Here is a 14,458-nt window from a genome sequence, read left to right on the forward strand (position 1 = left end):
ATCAGATACGAACCTGGTGACAAGACAGGGTCGCCCACAGTGGCTTCCTAAAGCGCAGATCCAGGCCGGCTCCCGGCGTGGAATCCGACCCGTGTACTTTGTCTCTCCACGTGGCATCAGATGCTCCGCTGACTCGCCGTGAACTCCAGCCCTCGCGGAGCCGACACTGACCTGGCTGCTTCAGAGCTCGGAGGGGAATAGCGTCCCCGTGCCCTCGGCCCACCTGGGCTGCTCCTCGCGGACCGCCCCTGGTCCCAGGCCCTAGGAGGCGCCACCAAGTCTCGCCGACCCCGCTCCAGATCTCCGGGAGCCGGCAGGGGGTCGGCCGCGGCGACCGGAAGCTCCGGACTGAGGTGCAGGTTCCGTCTGCTGCTCTTCCAGCCGAGACCCGGCCGCGGCTGTCTGAGCGGCTGCCACGCCGCACCTGCCCGCGAGGGGGCGCGCCCGGCCCAGGCCGCCGCCGGCCGCCGAGCTCTCTGCCCCCGCCCTCCGCTGTCCCCTCACTGCGCTTACCTGTCTGGGCCTCGGGCGCAGGAGGCGGGGGCCCGTGGGAGCCAAGCCGAGGAAAGGGCGGAGCGGCTCTCCGGGCGCGTCATCGGAGCACCATGGCGGAGCTAGGAGCTGGCGGCGACGGTCACAGGGGCGGCGACGGCGCTGTGCGGACCGAAACAGGTGACCGTGCAGTGGGGATAGTGGGGGTCCCATGTGCGAGGACGGGGGACGGCTAGCCAGGTCGGCGGGCTGGCACCGAAATCACCCGGCGCCGGCGGCCCCCTCTCCGCCCGCGCGGCCGCGGCCCGGAACCGCCGGCCCTGTGCGCCGCGCACCGGGGCTCTGAGAGCGCCTTTCCCCGCCCTTCGCCCCCGCGCCACGTCCGCCCCGCTCGGCCCCGGCCCGCCCTCGGGCGCTCCACCGCGACTTTCCCGCAACAGGTGGAGGGGAGCCCGGGGGGCGCGGGCTGGGGAGGAAACGGAGAGACCCGTCCGCTGCCCTCCTCGCCGCGGGCTCGAGTCTAATTCAGTTGAATGGGAAATCGTAATCCCCAGACCAAACTAGCGGCCAAAGAGTCGTCGGCCAGGTGCGACTGGCAGGAAGGGCAGCTTCTGGGCACCTCCTCCCGCCTTCCCAGGTCGCCCCGGGTGCCGGGGGCTCCTCGGCGGGGTCGGTGTGGGGCACAACCGCAGGGTGAGCGGCGCTCGCCCCTCAACGCGGTGTCCGCAGTGGCGACGACCCTCGTCCGAGGGTACCGAGCTCGGGAGGGCAGTGGCCCGGTGCAGCACGTTGGGGCTTTGCGGGAGCGGGCTTGACGGGATCAGAGATTCGTTGACTTGTTAGAGTTCTCAGACGTTTTTGTTTTTAGTCTGTGCAGGAGCCCAAAGTAGGATAGTTGGCTCTGCAGCCCGGGATTTGGTGGTCAGACCTCTTGTGTTGAGGATACCCCTCCCCCACAACCTCCGGGGTACCCTTAGGGACGGGGAATCACGTCCCCAAGACCAGCAGCAAGGCTTCCCACCCCAACCCATCTCTCCATAGTATGAAGCCGATTTTTTTTCTCGTGATTTTTTTCTCCAGAGTCTGTCTTGCAAATCCGTCCCTCCCCACCGGTCCGGTCTTCTATCCCTGGCCTGTAAGCTGTTTCTGTAGCTTCCTACACTTGGGACGGGGGCGGTGAGGCAGTTTCTTACTTTAAAAAGAAATTCAAATCTTAGACTCCCCAATTGCAAGCTGTTTTCCGCTTCCATACACTCACAATCGGAAGCAATTGTTTCCTGAATGTAAGAATCACTGTTCCCCCACTGTCGATTTAAATAGTATGTTTATTTTCACGTGAAAGGTCCAGAGAGTTCTGAAACAGTATTTGCAAATTATGTATCTGCTATTGCTAGGAACAGGTTGGATACCTAAAATCTAATGACTTAATGCCTTCAGCCAAGATACCTGAGGTTAAGACTGACAAGGTATCTTGAACTTGTTTATTTTTAAGTCATGCTCCTTCCTGTAGAGTGTTTTGTCTTAATGTATTTGCAAGATTGGTAGATCATTATTTTGGTTTGGGGTGGAGAAGAGATGCCTTTGTAATTGCTTTGGGGAATTTGATGAGCTGGGATCGCTGAGATGGGGCTCCCCCAAGTGAGGGCCCCGGGAGAGCAGCATCCTCATTTGTAAATATGCGGCATGATTTTGGTGCCTAACCCTGCCCTGCTTGTGAAACAAAATTTTTCTAGCGCGCTGTCAGTCTGTGCTCAAAAACAAACCTTCTAGAATCTACACATGAACCACTTGTTCAGACATAAGTGAACTATAAACTGTAGCATATTCAGTGCCTGAGCATGTTAATAATAGGCCATGCTTCCAACAATTAATATACAAATCAACCATGTGCCTGTCAGTGTAAAATGTCTTTTATTAAAAAAGGGAATTAAATTGGCTGCTGTCTCCTTCATAGAAAACATTTCTTCCACACTTTTGCCTAAAAATTTTAATTTCCAAAGGACACATTTTGTATATGGTTTTGAATAATTATACTTTATAATTTCACTGAAAACTTAATTCTGGCCTCAGATCTCTGTCCTATTTTTTTACCCTGAGATTACTATTAATGTTTTTAGTCCTCAGCAGCATTTGTGTCAGCAGGTGCCAAAGAAAGAAGGAAGGTGTAAATGTATTTTTTTTTTAATCTAGGTGACAGTATTTTTAGAGAACAAGTGAGATTGTTTGAATTTCAACTTATATATTTAAAATACATGACCTATATTTGAATATGAGACTTTAGTACTTTATTCTGGTGAACTTATTTCATATTATACACATCCAAATCCTGAAAGTCTCTTCTTTTTTTTTTTTTTTTTTTTTTTAAAAAACAGGGGTTTGTATGGAAATGGCGGGGGGCAGGGGAGTGTACAGAGAAACCTGTATTACCGTCAAGAGGTGAAAATTGCCACCTTAAATGGCAACATTTCTTGAGGGATTCATTTTTCTTTTCTTTTTAGATCTCACTATAATGAGATAGAGCCCACTCTTAAGTAGCTCTTAGTTTTTGTGTCTCTGTGCAAGACTGGTCTAATTTTAGGGCACTTCAGATTAGAATCTCAGGTTATTATAAAAATAATACCTGTAATGTGTTCAGAATTATGTGTGTTTGTGTGCGTGTGTGTATCAAAGATGGATTGACAATGGTGTGCCGTGTATGAAATGAGACTGTTCTTAAGCATATTGAAAGGTATTATATAAATCCAACATTTAAAAACCGTATTTCCGTGGGTATATATTTATCTTCTACTCAAAGTTGGCCAAATCACATTCCTTGTGGTGAAAACGTTTATTTTTCTTGAGGATGAAAAATTCTTCCAATATAATATTTTTCTTATCAATAGCCAAAGTAAATCAAGAGCTGGGAAAAAAATTGCCTTGGAAACAAGTTTAAGACATCACCACTAGAGGATGTCAAGTACTTTTTCAGGCATTTTTGAGTAGTCAACTTAAGATGGGTGATTTTCACAAAACTGCCTCGACCCAAGCTTTGTTTATTTAATTTTATGCTCATGTTCAAAAGCTGTGGAAAGCAGGTGTACAGCACTGATTTACCAGTTTGATAGCCTTTTTAAAAAACCTCCTGAACCAAAAGCAAATTTAAAGTTGCTTTTGATTAATTCCTGAAGCTTTGATGCACAAGAGAATAAGTTAATACCAATGACCTGTCAATTCTGTTGCTATTTTAGGAAGTGAGTCATGACTTAGAATCTGGAATTGGGCGTTTTCTCCTCTTTAGCAAACTGTGTGGTGAACATGGCTTCCTTTGTGACCATCCTTTCATGAACTTTTCCAAATCAAAAAGTGATCTTGTAGGTGTCACTGAACTCTAAGGGTCGACATTAAATATCTGCAATTAAAAACTGTAACATAGGGGCTCAGACTACAATTTGGTATTGATCTTCTCCCATTTGAAAGAGATGCTCCATTCACTTAGCTAGTTAGCTTTTCTTCCATCCTATATGCCCACTACCTTTACATCTTGCTAAGTAGGAGGAAATATTATTAGATAAGGCATTTGTGCTCAGGAGCATGCATTTATATGATATTGATAGGTGTGTGTGAAATATTTTTACACAGTTTAATCATTTGGAGGAGTTTTTAAAAACTCAGGCCTCATATTGATGTAAGAATTGAAATATTGAGGCTTAGAATAAAAAATGTGTACCTTGTGTATATTCAGCATTATGATGGTTAGAAGGATCATGAGAACAAATGATCCTTGAATTTAGCAAGGAAGACAAAATCCACCGACAAACAGTTGCAGGTTATCAGTTCAGTGAAGGAGGAATCACTTCCAGCTATGATCAGCAGAGACTACATACCGGATACAGCACTGAAGTTATATTTTAAAAAGTAATGGAACTGGAGATCATTATGTTATGTAAAATAAGCCAGGCACAGAAAAACAAACATGGTATCCTCTCACTTATTTGTGGGATCTTAAAATCAAAACAATTGAACTCATGGACAGAGAGAGTGAAAGGATGGTTACCAGAGGCTGAGAAAGGGAGTGGGGAGTGAGGGTGGAAGGTGGCAGGGAGGTGGGGATGGTTAATGGGTTAAAAAAAAAAAAAAAAAAAAAGGCCAAGAGCAGTGGCTCATGCCTGTAATCCCATCACTTAGGGAGGCTGAGGCAGGCAGGTCACATGAGGCCAGGAGTTCGAGACCAGCCTAGACAATGTCATGAAACCCCATCTACTGTGCTCGCTTCGGCAGCACATATACTAAAATTGGAAACCCCATCTACCAAAAATTTAAAAACTAGCCTGGTGTGGTGGCACATGCCTATAGTCCCAGCTCTTTGGGAGGCTGAGGCAGAAGAATCACTTGAACCTGGGAGGTGGAGGTTGTAGTGAGCCAAGATTGCACCACTGCACTCCAGCCTGGGCAACAGAGCAAGACCATGTCTCAAAAAACAAAAAAAATAAGATCTATTTGATAGCACAGCAGGGCGATTATAATCAATAACTTAATTGTATATTTTAAAATAACTAGGAGTGTAATTGGATTGTTTGTAACACAAAGGATAAATACTTAGGGGATACCCCATTCTCCATGATGTAATTATTTCACATTGCATGCCTGTATCAACATTTTATACACCTAAATATATACACCTGCTAGGCACCCACAAAAATAAAAATTTAAAAATAATTTTAAAAATAAAAAAATAAACTTTTAAAAGTAGGTAAGTGGGTTATAAAATTGGATGGAGGAAAGGGAGAAAAACAAAGGTGCAGATGAGGAAAAGGGCAAAGTTTTGGTCATATTGACATGTGTAAAGCTCAGAGAAAGTCTTGGATCAGTTAGGAATGATTGTTCATTGAAGTCAAATTGTGGAAGGTCTGAAAGCCAAACTGAAAGGCTAGTACATTTTTCTGGGGTGGGGTGGGGTGGGGAAAATGTTGAGGAGTCTTGATAGTAATAAAGCATGAATAATCAGGTAGTCTGTGCCCATGAATCTTGAAATCTTGATTGCAAGTTCTAACAGGAGCTAACCTGTGCCTTTAGCTAATGAAAGCAAAGTTCCTGCCTCTGGGAAAGTCATTCTCTTCTGTTAATTTTTTTTTTTTTTTTAATGCTGCTTTGGGAAGGGTGCCCCTATAGTGATGAGCATGCATAAGGAACATCTTCCTAGCCAAATTAGCTAAATCTCTGGAGTGATAGGTCTACTCAGCTGGACCTCATTTCAAAGTAGGAATGCAGACTAGGGCATGGAGCGAAGAAGAGTTCAATGACATACAGACCAGCTTTGAGATTACTGCAGAAATCCAGGCAGTCATTAGCGTGGCAATAGGAAGAGACGATATAAGGTTCTGCAGGGTCATGTATCAAAGGATTGCAGGTAAAAAGGTGACTTGTGAGACTTTTTTCCAAGTTTGAGTTTGGCTCAGTGACTTATTGGAAAATATTCATGAGGAGGACTTGTTTTGTTTTTATCCCAAAGCGGGGGATGGGGGGGAACTTGCTTTGTTGCTCGGGCTGGACTTGAACCCCTGGGCTCAAATGATCCTCCCAGTTCACCTGCCCAAGTAGCTGAGACTACAGGGATGCACCACTGTGTCCAGCAGAATCAGGTTTTGGTGGGAGAAACAGAGGAAAAGAAACCCTCTGCTTTAGACATGAAAATGTGTGGTACAACAGAGATCTGTAATTGGAAATGTTCAATAAACAGCTGGAAGTATGGGACTAACAGAGAAAAACGGAGGTCAGGATTTTCAGATTCAGTCCATAGAGGAATAATGATTGAAGGTTTGGGAGTGAGGAGAGCTCAGAAAGAAAAACCACAGAGGGGTGAGAAGACGTGTAAAGCGTGGGAGGAAGAAGAGCCAGCAAAGCAGACAGATGGAAAAGCACAGCTGACCAATGTCATACCTGCTGAAAGGGACGGAGAGGCCAGGGATTCGAAGACTGATAAAGACATTTTACAAAAAGCTGTTGGTTTGGTTACAGGTAGTCACTGACCAATCCCAGAAGAGGAATTTCAGTTGTTGGTGTAAGAGTTGGGGCTACATCAGATTACAAGCAATTATTAAGCAGTTTGGGAAGGAAAGGTAGCCAATTTAATACTCTCCCATAAAGCTTGCTGGTGAAAGGAAAAGATTACAAATCCTTGAATAGGCAGAGGGATTTTTAAAATTTTATAATTTGCATACAGGCCAGAGCACGGCAGCTCACACCTGTAATCCTAGCACTTTGGGAGGCTGAGGCAGGCAGATGGCTTGAGCTCAAGCTCAGGAGTTAGAGACCAGCCTGGGCAACATGGCGAAGCCCCGTCTCTACTAAAAACACAAAAATTAGCCAGGCATGCTGGCATATGCCTGTAATCCGAACTACTCAGGAGGCTGAGGCAAGAGAATCACTTGAACCTGGGAGGCGGAGGTTGCGGTGAGCCAAGGTCACACCACCACACTCCAGCCTCAGTGATAGAGTGAGAGTCCATCTCCAAAAATAAAAAATAAAAAATTTGTGTACAAAAAAATTACGATTTTTGTTTTGAGTTTTGTTGAATGAATAGAGTAATGTAACCACCACTGCTATCATGATCTCAAAGAGTTCTGTGCCTCCAACCCAAATTCCCTAATGCTGCACCTTTATAGTGAGACTCTCTTCCTACCCCTAACCCCTGGCAACCTCTGATCTGTTTACCATCTTCCTAATTTTGCCTGTTTCAGAATGTCACAAAAGTGGAATCATACATTATATAGCATTTTGAGTCTGGATGTCTTTTCACCCAGCATAATATTTTTGAGATTCAGGCATGCTGAAGTGGTTTGCCATTGTATGGAAGTATCACAGATGGTCTATCCACCCATCGAAGAACATTTGAGTTGTTCCCAGGTTCTGGCAATCATGAATAATGCTGCTGGAAACACTTACAGTGAGCGTAGTTTTCATTTATCCTGGGTAAATACCTAGGAGTGGGATTGCTGATTCATGCAGCTGTACATTTAATTTTATAAGAAATGGCCAAGCTTTTCCAGAGCATCTGTACGACTTTATATCCTTACAAGCAATGTATGTGAGTTCTGGTTGCCCTGCATCCTCACTGATAATTGGTATTGTGAGTTATGTTTGTTTTTAAAATTTTAGCCATTACACCAAGTTCTTTGAGTAAAGTAATGTAATCACGTCAAAGTAAAGTCGTGCCTTTTTAATGCTGACCCATGCTCACATGAATTAGGAAAACCTGGAGGTAGTGTTGATCCTGGAGCTCAGGCATAGAGTTTGTATTTGGCTCTAACAGCTTTAGTCTGTCTCATTCTTTTTCCCCATAGAATTTCTTCTCTTGCTTTTAAATTTTAACACACCATTGCTGGCTCGAAGATCCATAGTATCTCTTATTTCCTGTGGAGTATGCATTCTGAAGTTAATTCTGGACAGACATGCTATTATATAGCACATTCCCTGCTCATTCAAGTTCTGTCTTCCTCCTTAATTGTCTGTCTTCTAATCCTTTGAGATATGGCTTTCTAGAACTTGGAAATAACTTGTTTTGTTGTTAGAAAGCTAGACATATGGGTCATATACTTTGTTTATTATCCTGATTAATTCCTATTGGCACATTTTATATTGTCAAACTGAATACTTATCAGCTGTCAGATACAGTGCTTTGTAAAGTCTTGATAGTTTATCATTGGAGATTTAATGAGTTGTTCTAAGGCTCCGTAGGCTAAATATGAATGGGATTTAAGCTTATTCTTTTTTATAAAATTCAGTTTTAGGGTTTGTCTAGTTCTCTGGCAGTGATGCTTTCTACCTTTTTACTGTCTTAGCTCTTGTAAAACTCTGAGTTATCCTTGTTGACACATTTAAATGGCATTTAGATTTTCTCTTCAGTATTAGTCTCCTTAGTATCTTTTTAATTTGAGAAATAGCCTGTTGAAAAAGATCTATGAGAAATTTTTTATTAGGTACCACTTTGAATTTCTTTTTTATACATTTTTTGAGACAGAGGCTCTCTCTGTTGCCTAGGCTGGAGTGCAGTGGCACGATCTTGGCTCAGTGCAACCTCTGCCTCCTAGGTTCAAGCAATTCTCATGCCTTAGCCTCCTGAGTGGCTGGGACTATAGGCACCCACCACCATGCCTGCCTAATTTTGGAATTTTTAGTAGAGCCAGGTTTTGCCATGTTGGCCAGGCTGATCTCGAACTCTTGAGCTCAAGCGATCTGCCCAACTCAGCCTCCTAAAGTGCTAGAATTACAGACGTGAGCCATCACTCCTGGCCCCACTTTGAATTTTGATTTGAGTAATATATAGTATTTGAAAGTGAGAACTGCATTCAACAGTTCTTCATCCTTGATGCTCTTGTAGAAATAGTTGTGAAAAAAAGAATCATGAGAAAATGCCAAGGAGGATTGACCCACCTGACCAGAGGGCACAGACGAGCACCGGGGAGCAAAACAAAGCAGGGAGGAAGCTGGGAGCAATGCACTTGGCTTATGTGAGCTGCACTTCAAGGCACTGTTAGTAAGTGTATATATTTAAGTTTAGAGTATTGAGATTTGGGTACCTTAAAATGTCTTCTGTGACTTTTAAAATTAAATGCTACGAAAGCTTCCTTTTTGGAGTTGGCTTTCTGGTAAAGAGAACCATCCTTCACTATGGCATAACCTCGGAGTATAAAACTTATTTCCCCAACACTGTTGAATGTAGAAAGTAAGTTCTCTAAGATCAGTTTAAATGTCAAGGTAGGCCGGGCATGGTGGCTCTTGCCTGTAATCCCAGCACTTTGGGAGGCCAAGGTGGGTGGATCATGAGGTCAGGAATTTGAGACCATCCTGGCCAACATGGTGAAACCGGGTCTCTACTAAAAATACAAAAAATTAACCAAGCATGGTGACATATGCCTGTAATTCCAGCTACTTGGGAGGCTGACGCAGGAGAATCACTTGAACATGGGAGGCGGAGGTTGCAGTGAGCCAAGATCTCCACTGCTCTCCAGCCTGGGCAACAAGAGGGAAAATCCTGCCTCAAATAAATAAATAAATAAATAAATAAATAAACTCAAGGTGAAATTCTAGAAAGGAGCCCTTTCTTTGGCACCTCCACCCCTCATCACAAAGCCTCCTTGGTGGCAATAACGTGCACAATAATTGGCTGTAAGATATGTTCCTGCAGCAAAACTTTTAGCTGCTTCTCAAGATTTGAATTTGGGCTTCTGGTTCTTAGAAGCTCTTGACCCAAGTCTTTTGGGTGGCAGGCACACCAGACAGGACCTGGTTGCCTACTTCTTGCATTCCAGCTGGATTGATTTCTATTCATGGTAGATGCTCCAGATTAGTTTGGTGACACCCATCACCACAGCCCTGGTGAGTTCATTTAAATATGGGTCACTCCTTGACCCTAAGGTTATGTTGTGAAGTGTGCTGGAGCATCATTGATTCACATCATTGGCTCGAAATCTTGGCGGTGATTTAAAATCACCTGGGATCATTTGAATATCAGGATGCCCAGGTGGCATCCCAGGTAATTATCTGAGAATCTTGCAGGTTGGGAGTCAGGTGGCAGTGTTTTTAAAACTCCCCAGATGGGCCAGGCACGGTGGCTCACGCCTGTAATCCCAGCACTTTGGGAGGCCAAGCTGGGCGGATCACAAGGTCAAGAGATTGAGACCATCCTGGCCAACATGATGAAATCCTGTCTCTACTAAAAATACAAAAATTAGCTGGGCGTGGTGGCACGTGCCTGGCATCCCAGCTACTTGGTAGAGTGAGGCAGGAGAATTGCTTGAATCCAGGAAGTGGAGATTGTGCCACTGCAGCCCAGCCTGGCGACAGAGTAAGACTCTGTCTCAAAACAAAATCAAAAACAAAAAAACAAAATTCCCCAGATGGTCCGGTGTGCAATCAGTGCTGAGGACTACTGGTTCAGAACCATTTCCTATTGTGATCCCTTCCATTTGACCATTGTGGTGGGTGGTGTCAAGTGTGTGCACCCTGCTTATGGAAACTACATGGAAAATCATAATGGCAATTACCCTAAATCTAGTGAGCTTACTCAAGTTATCTCTTATTTTGCCCCAGGACTTGTTTGAAGGAAATACAGATGTGAATACAGGTATAAGTACAACTGAATAACTAAATATACACACGTATACTCATGTACCCATGTATGTACTTTTCTGTATGAATATGCGCGGTTAGACAAAATACCATTCCACTTTCTTTTTTTTTTGACTTTGCTTAGCTCCCACATTGCCTTCCTCTCCCTCCTGCACCGCAAAACCAGGAAAGGTTACTTTGGGATAGAGATTAAAGTATTTTGTAGAAAATTATATATTTTTCCCAGAGATCTTTCTGGTGACCCCTGACCTCTAATCACCAGGTCCCTGGATCTGGAGACTGGGCCTTGTTTCTTCTGTCTATAAATAGTTGACCCAAGTATGACCTTCTCCCTTCCGTTTGACCGGATGCTAATACCCTTCAGGCTAATCATTCTTTCCTTCACCTCCCTTCTTCCTCCTCCCCGCATGCGGCTGTGCCTGAGGTCCAGCTGGTAACCTCTGCGGTTTTTACTGTGCATTTTTTTCTCAGCAGGATTATTCACCTTGTGCTTTGACTATCATCTCTGGCTCTATACACCGAAATGTCTACAGCCACTTCTGGTTTTTGTTTTTGAGACAAGTTCTCACTCTGTCACTCTCAGCCCAAGCTGGAGTGCAGTGCCGCAGTCATGACTCATTACAGCTTTGACCTCCTGCTCTCAAGCTGTTCTCCTACCTCAGCTTCCCAAGTAGCTGAGACTACGGGCACATGCCACCATGCCTGGCTAATTGTGTTTATTTTTTGTAGTCATGAGTTTTCTCTATGTTGCCCAGGCTGGCTTCAAACTCCTGGACACAAGCAATCCTCCCACCTCAGCCTCCCAAAGTGCTGGAATTATAGGCATGAGCCACCACACCCAGCTTACAGGCACTTCTGAGTTGTGTTTGTACCTGCCCCTGAGGTTTTATGGTGCCATCTTTTGTGATTTGAAGCTTTTAAGGAAGGGCTTACCTTTGGCAGCATGATTTTCCATGCTTTTCTCCTCTTTTCAGCTAGTGTGTTTCTAACTGTGAAGTCCAAGGCCAAAATGAAAAGGTCATTAGGGGATGTTGGATGGGACTGATCCCTAAAAAGGAGTATTTTTTATTTCTCTTTAAGATTATATGAAAACTGAGCATGTGTGAGGATGTGAGGTCTGAAGCTCAAAACTAAGACCGATTATGTAGGGGTAATTCTAACCTACTGTTTTGTTCAAGGTCTCCGGAGTCTGGCTGCTTGGGTTCCAATCTCAGCTTCACCACTGGGTACCTATGGGATTTTGGGCATGTCACATAAACATTCTTTTCCTCAGTGTCTTCCTCTTTAAAATGGATATTGGTCATATCCTCAGGGATTAAATGAGTTAACTAAAGTTCTTAGAACAGTGTTTGACAGAACGTAAGCACCAAGTGTTTGTTATCATTCTTGTCCTGATTACTGAAGATTAGTACTGCATTACTGTGAAATGATGGGCATACCCTGGCATGCTAAGTTTCTTCCTTAAGCCTTTTTTTATTTATAATACTAAGCTCTCCATAATGAAGGCATCAGAATGTAATGATGATTCAGGCCTCATTGTAGCTGTGTGATTACGCTGTCATAGGCTTGGCGCTGGGATCAAAGGCATCATTAAAGCACTTTGGATGGTGGTTTTTACCTGTCAAATGTTCCAGAAGGTTGCTGTACACTGCTTCATGAGACCCTTATGTGTTATGTGATCGCACTAAACACCCATAAAAGCCCTTCTTGGCTTGTTTTTGTTTGATTATTTTGTTTTGAGATGAAGTTTCACTCTTTTTGCCCAGGCTGGAGTGCAGTGGTGCCATCTCAGCTCACGGCAGCCCCCGCCTCCCGGGTTCAAGCGATTCTGCTGCCTTGGCCTCCTGAGCAGATGGGATTACAGCCATTCAGCACTGTGCCCAGCTAATTTTTGTATTTTTAGTAGAAGCAGGGTTTCATTGTGTTACCCAGGCTGGTCCTGAATTCCTGACCTCAGGTGGTCCGCCCACCTTGGCCTCCCAAAGTGCTGGAATTACGGGTGTGAGCCACCACGCCTGGCCTTGGCTTGTTTTTGTTTCATTTTTGTGTTATCCAAAAGTTTTGTTAATGGCTATATCATAGTTCTAATTTTTTTTTTTTTTTTTTTGAGACAGAGTCTTGCTCTGTTGCTGTGCCACCTAGGCTAGAGTGCAGTGGCACCATCATGGCTCACTGCTGCTTTGACATCTAGGCTCCCAGGATCCTCCCATCTCAGCCCCCTGAGGTAGCTGGGACTACAGATACACTCCACTGTGCCCGGCACGAGCTAATTTTTTTTTTTTTCTCTATTCATAGAGATGGGATCTCGCTATGTTGCTCAGACAGGCTTCAAGCTTCTGGGCTCAAGCGATCCTCGTGCCTCGGCCTCCCAAGGTGCTGTGATTACAGGTGTGAGCTACCGCATCTGGCCCATAGTTCTAAATTTTAAATCCTTTGCTAAAATAGCGCCACAGAGGTTATGTTGCTTTAAACTATAGAGAGATAGACCTCCTAACACCCATTTTGACTTTAAACAAGGTACTGTCACCACATTAAATATGCTTCTCTACCAGGAAAATAAGGGAAACACAAAACTTGCCTTCCATGAGATGTTCATGAGAAGCAGGAGTAAGTTTGGGTTTCTTCAAGCATAGTACATACATGAAATAGAAAATATCAGTAAGTAATCTTACTAAAGTCACAAATTTTGGAAGAAACTTTAACTTGCAGAGGACCATTTACAAGGTGTGTCCTGGGTGTGGTGTGTGGGCATGTGTGTGAGACACATTTCTCTCTAAGAAAATAGTATCTTGTTCAACTTTTTAAAAATTTCATAGCTTAGTAAACCTGAAAATACATCACTTCCTGAGATGGGTCCTGGGTTTAGATTCTCCCAGCAATGCTCCCAGATTGTCTTTTTGTGTACAGTAGCCACTGTGGAAACTGATTAAACAAGTGTTCCTTATGTCACTTTTGACATATTAAAATTTGTTATTCAGTAAAAATAGAACTAAATTATGATGGAAAATAAGTCATGTACAGATTTACTTAACACTAGGAATAAACTCATCCCAGTATCCTGGTGAAGATTCCTTCCCTGTGTATGTAAAAAGATATATCCATATGCTTTGTGCAGTGTCTGTATAAGGCCCAGATAGAGTATAAACTGAGATGTCTCAACAGTGGAAATAAAGTGTTGAAATAAATTGAGAAGAGGGAAGCTGTTTTTAGTCTAGGAGACCTATGAGACTCAACAACTTTGGATAGAAAAACCCCATAATCTTATAATCCAGTGAAGCCTCACAAGGAAGAGCCCTAGGTTGGCATTTCAGATTCAGTCCTCGGTGGCCTAGTTGTGTCTAAAACTGACAGATTTGAGAATGTCATTTCTTCAACTTATTTACAAACTAATCAGGTCCAAATATCTGCTGCTCACTGAGAACAGCATCAGGGTTAAAAAAGAAAATAAAATAAAAAGGGTCCTAACCATCAAGCAACTGTGTAACACAAATCTAAACCATATATGTGATGAGGCCTATATGTTATTGTGAGTGTTACAGGACTCATTAATGGCACCCACAGTAGCAAGTAAGTCTTCAAGAAGGCTTTGAAAGAGAGACAGCATATGTATGAAATGCCAGAAGGAAGGGGCAGAAGGTTCAGAATTAGGACTCTGGGCATGATGTTCAGACACCTGTGAATTGGGCATTCTGAACCATTTGTGCAATGTGCAAAGCTTATTTTTTTTTTCTTACCATAGCACAGTGTTGCTTTCTATTACAGATGTGCCTGTCTGGAAACATGTTCACTCAACAGTTTGCAGAGTTGCAATTATTTTCAAAACAAACAGCTTTTGGTTATTCAAACCTCCCTCTTTTTA

At 43.8% G+C, this 14,458-nt stretch overlaps 1 protein-coding gene across 5 annotated transcripts in view; it reads left to right on the forward strand.

Moving 5' to 3' along the window:
• Window positions 1-508: 508 nt before the first annotated feature.
• Window positions 509-14,458, forward strand: part of MAP7 (microtubule associated protein 7) — a 199,708-nt gene continuing 185,758 nt past the window's right edge. For all 5 annotated transcript variants that reach the window (XM_032274677.1, XM_032274684.1, XM_032274685.1 and 2 more), the window contains exon 1: window positions 509-672. In XM_032274677.1, coding sequence (XP_032130568.1) covers window positions 606-672 — 67 coding nt within the window. In that variant the 5' untranslated portion in view covers window positions 509-605. The remainder of the gene's footprint in view (window positions 673-14,458) is intronic.

The sequence above is a fragment of the Sapajus apella genome, unplaced genomic scaffold (genome assembly GCF_009761245.1).
Source record: "Sapajus apella isolate SASKATOON/1434 unplaced genomic scaffold, GSC_monkey_1.0 scaffold6, whole genome shotgun sequence".
Taxonomy (NCBI): Eukaryota; Metazoa; Chordata; class Mammalia; order Primates; family Cebidae; genus Sapajus; species Sapajus apella.